General features: G+C 53.9%; 2 protein-coding genes across 7 annotated transcripts; both read left to right on the forward strand.

Moving 5' to 3' along the window:
- Positions 1-3801, forward strand: PEX11G (peroxisomal biogenesis factor 11 gamma). 3 transcript variants are annotated; one of them, XM_032712173.1, is made up of 6 exons: positions 31-111; positions 857-1033; positions 1118-1296; positions 1426-1476; positions 1905-2048; positions 2875-3801. In XM_032712173.1, the coding sequence occupies exons 1-6, from the start codon at positions 46-48 to the stop codon at positions 2990-2992; spliced, it is 735 nt and encodes a 244-aa protein (XP_032568064.1). In that variant the 5' UTR covers positions 31-45; the 3' UTR covers positions 2993-3801. The 3 variants fall into 3 exon arrangements, with proteins under 3 accessions (XP_032568065.1, XP_032568064.1, XP_032568066.1); XM_032712174.1 differs by having other exon boundaries at positions 1-111; positions 1905-2981; XM_032712175.1 differs by having other exon boundaries at positions 1908-2981.
- A 309-nt stretch (positions 3802-4110) lies between these two features.
- On the forward strand, positions 4111-8380 carry LOC116799227 (ectoderm-neural cortex protein 1-like). Of its 4 annotated transcripts, none has more exons than XM_032712169.1 (2): positions 4111-4222; positions 5098-8380. In XM_032712169.1, the coding sequence occupies exon 2, from the start codon at positions 5113-5115 to the stop codon at positions 6880-6882; it is 1770 nt and encodes a 589-aa protein (XP_032568060.1). In that variant the 5' UTR covers positions 4111-4222; positions 5098-5112; the 3' UTR covers positions 6883-8380. The 4 variants fall into 4 exon arrangements, with proteins under 4 accessions (XP_032568060.1, XP_032568061.1, XP_032568062.1 ...); XM_032712170.1 differs by lacking the exon at positions 4111-4222 and adding an exon at positions 4673-4798; XM_032712171.1 differs by lacking the exon at positions 4111-4222 and adding an exon at positions 4696-4744.
- Positions 8381-12975: the final 4595 nt, after the last annotated feature.

The following is a 12975-nucleotide window of genomic DNA, read 5'->3' on the forward strand; positions in this document are numbered from 1 at the left end:
GACGTGCCCGGGCGCGCCCGTGACGTCTAACCCGGAAGCGTTGCCATGGCGGCGGCTGCGCTCCGCGGCTTGGGGGCCGCGCTGGAAACGCACCGGGGACGGGACCGGGCCGTGAGTGAGGGATGGGGGGATCTGACGCACCGGGACCGGGCCGTGAGTGAGGGATGGGGGGATCTGACCCACCGGGACCGGGCCGGGACTGACGGGCCCGACCCTGCGGTGACCCGCCCTTTAGGGAAAGAGAAGCACTTAAAGTGCGTTTAAAGGCTCGATGGTGGAAAGGAATGATAAAAATCCGGAGAGTCCGCAAACAGAGACGTTACTTGGCGTGAAAATTGGTGTATTGGTGCCTGAGCCCAGGATGAGGGGGTTTGGGGAAAGAGGTGGAGGGAAAGGGACGGGAGGAATTCAGGAGGGAGAGGGGAATTAAGGAAAGAGAGGGAGAAAGGAAGAGAAAGAGGAAAAGAGAGAGAAATTTAAAAAGGAGAGAATTAAAGAAAGGAGAAAAGAGAGAATTTAAAAAGGAAAGAAAAAGAGAGAATTAAAGAGAAAAGAGAGAGAGAGAATTAAAGAGGAGAAAAGAGGGAAAAAGAATTAAAGAGAGGAGAAAAGAGAAACAGAATTAAAGAAAGAGAGAGGAAAGAGAATTAAAGGAAGAAAGAGAGAGAGAAAGAAAGATAAATAGAGAAAATGAGAGACTTAGAGGAGAAAAGAGAGAAAAGGAGAGAATTAAAGAAAGGATAAAAGAGAGGAAAAGGTAGAAGTAAAGAGAGAAAACAGAAGTCCTGGTTCCAGCATCAGCTTCTCTGGACCCCACACCCGCTAGTCCCGCCGCTGACCAGGCCGTGCCCCACAGATCCGTGCCCTGTCCTACAGCCTCCAGCTGGTGGGGGGAGCCCTGCCCGGGCCCGGGGGGCTGCCAGGGGGGCTCCTGGCTGCTTCTGCCCAGCTCAGCTCCTGCCGCACCGTCCTGCGCCTCTTCGACGACCTGGCCATGCTCCGGCACAGCTGTGGCTACGGGCTGGGCCCCGAGGTGAGAGCGGGAAGGGGGGTCCCCCACCCCCCCCCGGCCACCCCGTGCATGTTCTGGCCCGTCCCCATTTCCCCCCTCCCGCAGGACGAGGATGTGCTGGTGCGGGGGCTCAGCGTGCTCTGCAACGTGGCCAACCAACTCTACTACCCCTGTGAGCACCTGGCCTGGGCGGCTGATGTCGGAATCGTCCGTGCCGCTTCCCAGAGGTGGTGGACCCTGAGCACGGCGCTGTGGGGCTCTGCCCTGCTCTTGGGAATCCTGCGGTAAGGCCCGGTGGTGATCCATCGGGATAAAACAAAGGGCCTTCTGGCTGCTGGAGGTGCTCTTGCTCATGGAAGAGAAAAAAACCCTCCTGTTTGGTGCTACAGGAGAAATAACTCTGCTGTTTTCAGGTCCCTGAAGGTCTTGTGCCAGTTGAGAAGAAAACTGAGGCAGCACAAGTGGTATGATTTCCTTCCTTGGCTGATCATGGAATCCCAGAATGGGATTGGGAGGTTGGGAAGGACCTTAAAGCCCATCCAGTTCCACCCCCTGCCATGGGCAGGGACACCTTCCACTAGCCCAGGTTGCTCCAAGCTCTGTCCAGCCTGGCCTTGGACAATGCCAGGGATGGGGCAGCCACAGCTTCTCTGGGCAACCTGTGCCAGGGCCTCCCCACCCTCACAGGGAACAATTTCTTCCCAATATCCCATCTAACCCTGCCCTCTGGAAGTGGGAAGCCATTCTCCCTTGTCCTGTCCCTCCAGGCCCTTGTCCAAAGTCTCTCTCCAGGTCTCTAGCACCATTTTAACCAGTTTTCATTATAATTTAACCCCATACACCAGTTCTCATTTGTATCCATCACAGTCACTGATATTCCCTTTGCTTCCAGCAGCACATCTTCACCTCAGAGCCAGAAGTTGAGAGCCCAGGTGAAGGCAGAGGTTCTGAGCATCCTCATGGACACAGCAGATCTTTCCAATGCCATCCATTGGCTGCCTCCAGGATTCCTCTGGGCTGGAAGGTTCCCCCCGTGGTTAGTAGGGCTCCTGGGGACCATCTCCTCCCTGATTGGAATCTACCAGGCATCCAGAGGTGGAAATTCTGAAGCTGTTTAAATAATTGAGCTTCAGGAGCCAAATTCCCACATGGTAAAAGTGCCTTTAGTGAGGCGGGGTGTATTTTAACTTTCCTGTGTGTTGCTGATTGTAATCCCATACATCCTTTGTGTGGATTGTAATTGGGACTGGAATCAAGGTGTCTGTTGCAGAGAGGATTGTTTGCAGTTGATAATTTTTGTCTCTCTCCATCAGAGAAATCTTTCAGGTGAATCCTCTGAAAATCAATCTGAGGTTGGTAAAATTGAAGGGGGGAAAAGTGCCTTCCATCCTTCCTTCCTCTGTCTCAAAAGATAAATGCAACCTTCTAGTGTTTTCTGGAAGAAAAGAGCACAAAGTTGGTGTTAGGTGGAAAAACTGTCATGGTTCTGTCACACAAAACTCCTAAGGGACAAATCCTGCAAGTTCATCCTCCAGGACAGGGGCACAATCCATATCCTGGGAGTTTCTCTGTCAGATATTTTGGGGTTTGAGCCCAGAGCAAAAAGAGGAGTGAAAAGTGAAAAGTTTTGTTTGTGGCAGAGGCAAGAGGGGAAGGAAATAGCAACTGGAAGCAGAGCGAAGCTTCCGTCTAGTCTGCCTTGCTCATTCAAGGAAAAATTGAGGAAGTTGAGACTTCCAGGAGCTTTGAGGCTCTGGCTGTGCCTTCCTGGAATGCCACCAGGTGGAGCTCTTCCACCAGGCTCCGGCAGCTGCTAACGGTCTTTTTTCTGTTGTTTTCTTTAAAAAAAAAAAAAAAAAAAGGCAGAAAATTTATGAATCACCTTTCAAAGGAGCAGTCAAATGGATGCCGAGATGGGCTTTGCAGTTACAGTTCTGGGCGTTGCCAATAATAAATGACACGAATCAAAGGTGGCCTTGAGTGATTGTTCCTCTTTGAGAGCAGGGAAAAGTTCTTTAGCTGGTTCTGGAAAGCTCCAGGCAGTTCCCAGGGGTCAGAAAACATGAGTGCTCTGTGACCTGCAGCTCCCCATGTGTTAACAGCCTTCCTCCCACCGAAATAAATCCGAGCCCCTGACTGGCTGCCATGGAAATGCACCCTTTGAAAACAGTTCTGTGGTGTCCCTGCACCATTCCAGGGGCTTCCACCTTGGTTTTGTTGTTGCTTTTGGCATGGACAGGGGGAGCTGTGTCCTGCCTGTGTTCAAAGAGCAGAGGAGGTCTGGATGCTCTTTGTCCTTTGCCCTGTCCTTGCTGTTTACCTGGACCTTCACCCTGCAGAGTGTCCCTGAGGATGCCTTTCCTGGCTGTTCTGGGAATTTGGTGCCAGATTTACAGGTTTTGGTACAATTCTGAGCGTAGGCAGAGCTTACCTGCAGGAGACTCTTGGTTTTTTTCTCTAATTTTCTGAGTCCTGTGCCTGAACAGGGAGAGGAAGCAGATCCTTCAGCTTAGGGACAGCTGTGGCTCTTGCCTGGTCCTCTCACCCACCATGGTGACTCCTGTTGCAGTTTAGTTTTGATAATAAATCAGATTAATTTTGTATTCTTAACCCTATTAAATCATTCCTTCAGGACTTGCTCTCCTGCTCAGCACAGGACAAGATGTAGCTCTAACTCTTCAATAAAAAGACCCTAAAACCCCCACCTAACCTCTGATGCCAAATTTGTAAAGCTCTAAACCTTGCTTTAATTTTAACATACAGAAAAGGCACTGTAAGCTGCTCTAAGTGCATTTCAAGTTACAGCTGATGGAGCTGAAATGTGCAGAGATAAAGCAATACTGGGTGATTCAGAATTTCTGGAATTTGTATTTTTTCCTTAGGGTGGCTTCGATCCCTGATTAAGCACCTGTGGTGGCTGCTGCTACCTGCCCAGAGCAGCACTTGCTCATTTTTAGCACAAGACCTTGTGTGGGCAGATTTGATCTTCCCAGAACTTGCTTTTTTGTTTTGTTTTGTTTTTTTTCTCTTTTCTGCTGCGGCCATCAGCCCAACTCGGCTCCTGCTCCTGAGAGAGGGTGACAGTACCCTTCCTTGGCAAGGAAAGGTGATGGTGGTGCAGGTGATGGGCTGCCCCGGGGGAGGTAAAGACGAGCAGCACCTTCTGTGCGGGAGGAACCGCTGGATGTTTTCAAGCTCCAAATTTCAAAGGTGGGCTCCGTGCAGGAAAACTTGCTGAGCAGGGCTGGTTTGTCTGGCCGTAACCTGCCTTTGTCAGCAGGGCGGGATCCAAAGGCCGCGGGCGCGCGCTGCTGATCCCAGCCCGGCTGCCCAGTTTATGGCCCTTTATGGTGAGGTGGCTCCGTCCGCACAGCTCCGCCGGGTTCAGGAGCCTCAGATCCGGCGGCCCGACCCCTCGGCCGCTGCCTCAGCCGCGCTGCGGTGCTGGGGCGCGGGGGGCGATGCTCGGAGTGAATGGGAGTGGTCAAGGGGGGGATCAATGAGCGGGGATCAATGGGCGGGGGAGGTTGTTAACAGACTGCGCATGCGCGCCCGCGCCCGCCCCCGCCTTCTATTCACCAGGAGCGAGCGCAGGGCGCCGCGGACGCTGATTGGTTGCTGCGCGGGGGGGGGGCGGGGCCGGCACGGGGCGGCCACGCGGCGGTGGCAGAACGGGCGGGGAGGGGGGCTGGGACCGGGACCTCTGAGCCAGGTGCGGGACCTCTGAACGAGGTGCGGAACCGCGGGTGCGGGACCACGGGGCCTGGTGCGGGACCTCTGAGCCAGGTGCGGAACCGGGGCGGGCCCGCGGGGCGGGCTGGGCGCGGCAGCCCCGGGAGCGCACATCGCTCTCTCTTCCCGTAGTACGCGGGGCCCGGCGGAGCCCTGAGCTGCCCTGGCGTTTGGTCCGGGAGCGTCCGGTGCCCTATTTCGGTTAGCGCTAGGCGAGACCCGCAGCTGCGGGACGGTCCCTCCGAGCTCCCCGTTCCGGGCGGTACCGCACTCCCGCCGCCGGCTCCTCTCGGGCGCTGCTCCCCCGCCAGTGCCAGGCGCCCCGTGCTGACTCGCCGCTTTGCCCTTTGCAGAGCGGTCTCAGCACTATGTCCGTTAGCAGCCACGAGAACCGGAAATCCCGCTCGAGCTCCGGCTCCATGAACATCCACCTCTTCCACAAACCGGGCCACGCCGACAGCCTCCTCACCCAGCTCAACCTGCTCCGCCAGCAGAACCTCTTCACCGACGTGGTGCTGCGAGCGGGGAACCGCAGCTTTCCCTGCCACCGCGCCGTCCTGGCTGCCTGCAGCCGCTACTTCAACGCCATGTTCAGCGGGGGCCTCAAGGAGAGCAGAGATGCCGAGGTGAACTTTCACGACTCCCTGCACCCCGAGGTGCTGGAGCTGCTGCTGGACTATGCCTACTCAGCCCGGGTACTGATCAACGAGGAGAACGCCGAGTCCCTGCTGGAGGCCGGGGACATGCTGCAGTTCCAGGATATTCGGGATGCCTCGGCCGACTTTCTGGAGAAGAACCTCTACCCTGGGAACTGCCTGAACATGCTGCTGCTGTCTGACGCCCACTGCTGCGAGCGGCTGCTGGAGCTGTCCTGGAGGATGGCGCTGGCCAACTTCACCTCACTCTGCAAGACCGAGGATTTCCTGAGGCTGCCCAAGGACAAGCTGCTGGAGCTGGTGGAGAGCGAGGAGCTGGAGGTGGAGGATGAGACGCTGGTCTATGAGGCTGTCATGGGCTGGATCCGGTACGATCTGCCTCGGCGCCACGAGGTTCTGCCGGAACTGCTGCGCTCTGTCCGCCTGGCCCTGCTCCCCGAGTCCTACCTGTGCAAACAGGTGGCCTGTGAGAAGCTGGTGACCAGCCACAAGCTGGGAGAGGAGATCGTGGCTGACGCTGTGCGATGCAAGATGAAGATCCTGCAGAACGACGGGCTGGTGACGGGGTGCTGCGCCCGGCCTCGCAAGGTCAGCCAGGCCCTGCTGCTGCTTGGGGGCCAGACCTTCATGTGCGACAAGATTTACATGTTGGACCATAAAACCAGCGAGATCATCCCCCGTGCTGACATCCCCAGCCCCCGTAAGGAGTGCAGTGCCTGCGCCATCGGCTGCAAGGTTTACATCACTGGGGGCAAAGGCTCTGAGAACGGTGCTTCCAGGGACGTCTGGGTCTACGACACTCTTCATGATGAGTGGGCAAAAGCTGCTCCCATGCTGGTGGCGCGGTTTGGCCACGGTTCCGCCGAGCTGGACCACTGCCTGTACGTGGTGGGGGGTCACACAGCCATGAGTGGGGCCTTCCCAGCCTCTCCCTCCGTCTCCCTCAAGCAGGTGGAGCACTATGACCCTCAGCTGGACAAGTGGTCCCTGGTGGCGCCTCTCCGGGAAGGCGTCAGCAATGCTGCTGTGGTGGGGGCCAAGATGAAGCTGTTTGTTTTTGGGGGCACCAGCGCCAACCAGAACAAGCTGCCCAAGGTGCAGTGCTTCGACCCCTGCCAGAACCGCTGGACGGTGCCCACCAGCTGCCCCCAGCCCTGGCGCTACACGGCGGCTGCCGTGGTGGGCAGCCACATCATGGTCATCGGTGGGGACACGGAGTTCTCGGCCAGCTCCGCCTACCGCTTCCACAGTGATACCTACCAGTGGTCCAAGTTTGGGGATGTCACTGCCAAGCGCATCAGCTGCCGCGCTGTCACCTCGGGGAACAGGCTGTACGTGGTGGGGGGCTACTGCGGGGCCCAGCGCTGCAAGACCCTGGACTGCTACGACCCCTCATCCGACACCTGGAGCAGCGTCACCACGGTGCCTTATTCCCTCATCCCCACTGCCTTTGTCAGCACCTGGAAGTACCTGTCTGCCTGAGAGTGGCAAAGACTGGGAGGTAAATAGTTGTGGATCAACCCAGAGCTCCTATGTGTAACTTTGTGCTGCACAAAGGTTAAACCTTGAGGGGCAGATGCACGTGGATCTGGACTGCAGTTGTCCTCGTGCGAGCATCAGCTCCAGAAAACATGTTTTCAGGCTGGCAGTTTGGGATCTAAAATCCTGCAGGAGAGAGAAAGTCTCTTTAAGGTGCCAAAATGCTGCAGGGAGAAGACTGGTATAAATAACAGGACTCTTAACCTGGCATCTTAGCCCTGCCACCGAGTCTTGGCCTATGCAAAGATTTTGGGGAATGCTCTGTGTGAGGATTGGGTGTCATCCCTAGGTCACAAGGCTTCTGAAGTGGATGTTTTCCCAGGCTCGGTGTCTGCAGGAGCTGGGACAGACCGTGCGGTTCCATGGGGCTGCTTTTAGCACAGCCTCCTCCTCCTGGTGCCACAGTTAATCTGCCAGTGGCACCCAAATGTCTTGTGGGACGCCAGGGCTGGGAGCTGGTGCCAGAACAAGATTATAGCTGGGATTTAGTCCCAGAGTGGTGGGTAATTGCGTTTATAAGACAAACCCTGTCTATGTATAAACACAGGGTTTCTCTGCTTCTAATTATTTCCTGGTGTCCCTTTCATGCCATTGCTTCCCTGCTACATAGAGATTGACTTTCAAACATTTGCAACTGGAATTAAACCTTTCTAAAGGCTCTTTGACAGAAATTATGCCAATGAATCACAGATCCTGCAGGGTTTTTATTTTCTCCTTGCAAGAGTTGTATTACTCAAATGAACTTATTAATGCAATAAAATATCCTGTGATATCTGTAGAAGATTCCTGGACCTTGAGGGAAATCAGCAGCCATTCATTGCTGAGCTCTCTGTGGGATCCAAGGCCTGAGGGGTGTTGGGTTTGCTGTGCACTGGTGTCACAACACTCTGCTTTAGGCTTCACACCTTATTATGCCAGTGTCTCACTTGACTGAGGATCCAGATGGATCCAGATGGAAAACACCTCCTCCTATCCAGCAAGTCCGTGAGCTGGGTGCCAGTGTGGGTCCCACCAGCACCTGCAGGGCTCAAGGCAATACAGCTCTGGCTTTAAAGTGCTCCTGCAAATCCATCTCCTTGGTCAGCCCAGGGAGGGGACAAGAAGGACCTCCTTGGGCTGGAAGCTTGTGCTGTCCCTGGAGACAGCAAAAGGTGTCCAGGTTTTCCACTAACTTGTGTCATCTCAGAGCAGGAACCAGAGGGATATTTTGGGTTTTTAGTGGTATTTACTAGAAAGGACAAAGGATGCTCCTGACTGGCCACAGGCTCTGGACTGTGCTGCTGGGACTCTCAGCACAGGCAGCACTAGAGGCTGGAATGTCTGAACACGTGACAGTACTTTGCCCATGGGCTGGTTCTTTACATTTATTTTTTTTTTTATACAGCAGTTGTGTATTTATTACTCAGCCTGGAGCTACTTAAATAAATTTGAATAAAATCCATTGTGTTCATTGCCTGCTCTGTATGATTAAGCTGCAGGTTTTCCCAGTCCTTGCTATATAGTAAGGAGTATTCTCTGCTTGAGTCCAAATCGAGGGCTCAAGATCTTCCTGTATCTTTGTAACATGGGACTGAGGGAAGCCCAGCTCTCACACTGCCTTCAAGCTTTGAGGAACAGACAAATCTGTTTAAAACTCCAAAGGTTAAGCTATTCTCTGTCCTTACCTGGTCATCCTCCATGGAGCTGGGTTTCCTCACTGTCCAAAGGAATGGGGGAAAGTGTTGCCCCTTCTGTCCCCAAGGGCTGTGCACTCCAGGCCCTGCTCCAAGGGAGGGGGGACAGTGGCTGGGAAGGAAAAGCTCTGTTAGAGGGGTAGGAGACAGGAATCAGCACAGTCAGGAAACAGGACCAAAGGTACAACCAACCGTCTCACCATGGAAGCAGGGTCTGGGTGTGATCCATGATTTCAGAGTTAAATAAATCAATGTCACAGCCCTTCCGAGCTGGTCGTACAGGCAGCTGGCATGACTGGAAATGAGCTGCCTTGCTGAGGACTGGAGCAGATACACAGACTTCATTTCCACCCTGTTTTCTGATGCCTTTGCCATTTTCAGCTCCCAGGCTAGGCCTTTTTTCATGCACCCTTGCTGTGCCACCTCTCCATCACTGGCTGCAGGGAGAGGAGTCCACAGCCTGGAGCACACAGGAAGCTGCAGGGAAAAAAGACCCATTTCAGTGGGAAAAGGCTGTTAAGATCATGGAGTCCAACCACCTAGCAGCTCTCAGCTTGGCTGTGCCTCACACACACACATGCAGGCAAGGGAAAGTCATGGCACAGGACAAGGCTGGGATGGGCAGCTATCAGGAAGTGTCTCCAACCCTGTTCCCAACCAGGAGCAGTTTCACCTTTGTTCCATCCACAGTTCCTCCTGAGGGTTGGACAGAGCGTGACTTTGCTCAGCAAGTCGGAGGAGCAGAGCTTTCATTCATGGCTGTTTGAGCAGCAGCTCTTTTATTTATGCTGCCAAGCAATAAGTGTTGGCTCCCAGCCACATCCTGCTCTGGGGACGGAGCAGCTCCAGCGGCTCAGGTCCGTCTGCCTCCCGTGCCTGGCGCTGGGCATCATCTGAGCTGGGTTTGGGTAGTCTCAGCTGGTGGAACCAGCAGCCCCCACTGCTGCTGAAGGCTTTACAAGGGCTGGGCATTGTTTCCTCGTTTCAGTCCAACTGCCTCTCAGGGAAAACCAGCACTACAAGCACATCGGGGCTCAGCTGCACTGGTGGCTCCCTGCTGCTGGCAACAAAACCTCATTCTCCTTCACCTGGCAGACAGCCCTGTGCCATCCCTCCAGCTCCACCTCCTGCTGGCAGGAACCAGCTCCCAGCCCAGCAGGGAGCACCCTGGGGAAAACCAGACAGCTTTACTTGTGCTTGGGTCTGCTGGAGTCAAGTCATCCCAACAGACCTGTTTTCCTAGTTTGACATTTCCGTGCATTGATCCACTTGCTGCTTCAGTGCCGGGGCCAGAGGATTCAGGCCAGCTGAGCTGGAGGTGAATTTGGTTGCTGGGGCAGAAATCCTCCTGAATGAACAGAATTTAGAATCTCAACATAGCTCAGACTTAGGCATCTCCTCCTAGCCCAGCTCCCCCATTTGTAGCTGCACCCCTCCAGCTGCAGGAGCTAAACCCCAGCCCACAGTCACATCTGGAAGAGGCAACACACATGGGCTTCACTAGGCTCAAAACCAAATCAATCCAAGTGAGACACTGCTGTCTCAAGGGATGGTCCTATTCTCACACAAAGCCTACAAGCCACCACAGCCAGAGAAATAGGGGATCAGACTGACCCACATCCCTCCTGGCCACAAGGCAAGACAGTTAGGGTTGATTTTAAGAGAATTCTACTGCTGCTTAGGGGCGTTCTGCTCAGCAGCTCCTGCTGCCAGAGCACTGAGGCAACACACGGCTTTTCTTCCTTCCCAGCTCAGCAGTAACTTAAAAATTCCACTTTCTGGCTAAGATGGGACATGGATCATTCCAGTGTTCTGCAGCACACCTACCACACATGTAGCAAGGAACTGTTACAATGACTATTCATGGTAGCTCAGCAAAACAAAGCTCTAACTACACACAGTGTGTCTTTTGTCCAATGTTCTAAGAGGGAAAACAGACACCGCACACCTAACTGTCTGAAATTCCCTGGCAAATCTGCTTATCACATGCAGTGATCTGAGATGGCTTCAGGTCTAGCAACACACTGTGCCCCTCACAGTGAAATGACATCAACTGCTGCTCTGACGTGGGAGAGGCACATTTGCTCCTGTGCACATGGAATCATGGAATGGTTTGGATTGGGAAGGGCCATAAAGCCCATTCAGTCTCACCCCCTGCTGTGGGCAGGGATGCCTTCCACTAGCCCAGGTTGCTCCAAGCCCTGTCCAACCTGGCCTTGGACAATGCCAGGGATGGGGCAGCCACAGCTTCTCCGGGCAACCTGTGCCAGGGCCTCCCCACTCTCACAGGGAAGAATTTCTTTCCCATATCCAATCTAACCCTGCTCTCTGTCAGGCGGAAGCCATTCTCCCTTGTCCTGTCACTCCAGGCCCTTGTCCAAAGTCAAGGAGCCCCACAACAAACTGATCCCTGAGCTGTTTGAGCCTCCAGTGCATGTGACAGTCCCAGAGCCAGGGACCGTGTGTTGCACACTCCAGCACTTCCAGCTCTGAGAGGATTTGCTGCTTCTGGGCCCATGGGATCTGGCAGAGGATAAAAGCCAAAGAGTGTAGGACAGGCCCCACATCCCTCATCTGCTGAGCCTTGAGCTGGTCCCATCGCTGGGATAAGAAATTAAACCGGATTTGAATCACAGGGGTGAGAAAAGGCAAAGGTAGCAAACAGTACATTCCCACTGTCAGAGCACACTATAGAGCCAATCCCCTCTGAGCATGTTTGTCCTCAAGCATCTGGTTTGCTGATGAGTCTCAGATGCAGTATGGGAACCATCAGCCTCGTCTCACCCACATGAAAGAGGAAGGTTTAGCATAAAGCTGGTCATTGCCGATGGCCCCGGAATGATTCATACAGAGAAAGAATGTGGTTTGGGTTTCGGGTTAATTAGCTGCAGATTTCAGAGAGAGACAAGGCAGGGCGGAGCTGCTGCAATATTGGTATGAGCACAGCTCTAAAGGCATCACCAGCCACCTATCCTGAGCTCACACCCTCCCCGAGATCACACCCTCCCTGAGCTCACAGAGCAGCGACAGCCTTATCATTGCCACTGCAAGGCAAGGTGTTTGCAATCTCCAAGGAATGTCTGCCCAGCTGCTGTGGCAAAAACTGAGCACAGCAACACCCACACATCTTTGAACACCAATGGCTGCAGCGGCACCAAGTTTCTAACAGATGCAAATGTTGCCCAGGATTTAAACTTGCCTCTACTGAGCTCTGGGCTGCTGCAGCTGGGCAGTTCCCAATGGGAATCTGTGCTGCAGGGAACCCTCTGGGCTGTGTTAACCCTGGATCTCCCTGAACCCTGCATCTCCCTGATCCAGGCTCTTCTGTCTTTCTACAAACAATTCCTACAGGTCTGACACATGAATTTGCAGGAGAACACAGTGCAGCTCCTTGTAACTTCTCTGCTATACTGTCTCTCTCAGCTGCCCCCCACAAAGTCACTTTGATTCCATTTCTTGCTGCTGAAAAGTATTTAGAGATGGACATGGAGTCACTGGCCTTGCTCTGGTGACACAGACATGAGGTCTGGAAGACAGAGGCAGTGACTGCACCACAGCTCAGCTCCTGGGAGCTCAACGGGGTAGATAGAAGGAATATTCTCCTGAAGGAAGCACAAGCAAAAGCTTCTACACACACACACAGACAGACACACAGACTGTAAGACATCATTCTGTCACACATCAGTCTGTTAATTCCCATGAAGACCAAGTTTTAAACACTGGTCTGCCTAGAAGTGTTTGATTATTGACATATGTTGGAAAAGTAGAAAAACTGATATTTTTCCAGTTGAGTTCTAGTTTGTGCTGCAACGCAGATGTCACATGGACTTCAGAGACTGACAAATGCTGACTGATCCTGTACAGAGAGACTCCAGGTCCCCCAAAGCTGCTCCGATAAGCCCCAAAGACAGGGATGGGCAGACAGCCCTGCTGGCACCGGCACCAACCCTGTCTCAGAGTTCTCCTCAACACTGGCTGCACTGCAGGATTTTGATGATAAAATCCTCCCTCTTCCTTGAGAGCACCAAACCACATCCCAGTTCTCCCACTCTCCCCAGTTCTGCATCTGTTCTCATCTCCAGAAACGATTCCAGGTTACAGCTCTTGGGCTCCCTTGCCAGTGTGCCACGAGTGGGGATTTCACCAGGAAGCACAGCACCAGCCAGAGGCTGTGGGATGGTGCTGGCAGGTAGGGCTGCCAAATTGGCACAGGCACCAGGGAGAAAGTTTCTATTTTTGTTATACTTGTTCCAAGGGGGAACCGATACTGCCTGGGACGGAGCCAGGCATGTCTCAGGCTGGCACCATGCAAAGCACCTCCACACTAATGTAAGCAACTCAACTGAGTTCACTCTCTCACCAG

The sequence above is a fragment of the Chiroxiphia lanceolata genome, chromosome 27 (genome assembly GCF_009829145.1).
Source record: "Chiroxiphia lanceolata isolate bChiLan1 chromosome 27, bChiLan1.pri, whole genome shotgun sequence".
Taxonomy (NCBI): domain Eukaryota; kingdom Metazoa; phylum Chordata; class Aves; order Passeriformes; family Pipridae; genus Chiroxiphia; species Chiroxiphia lanceolata.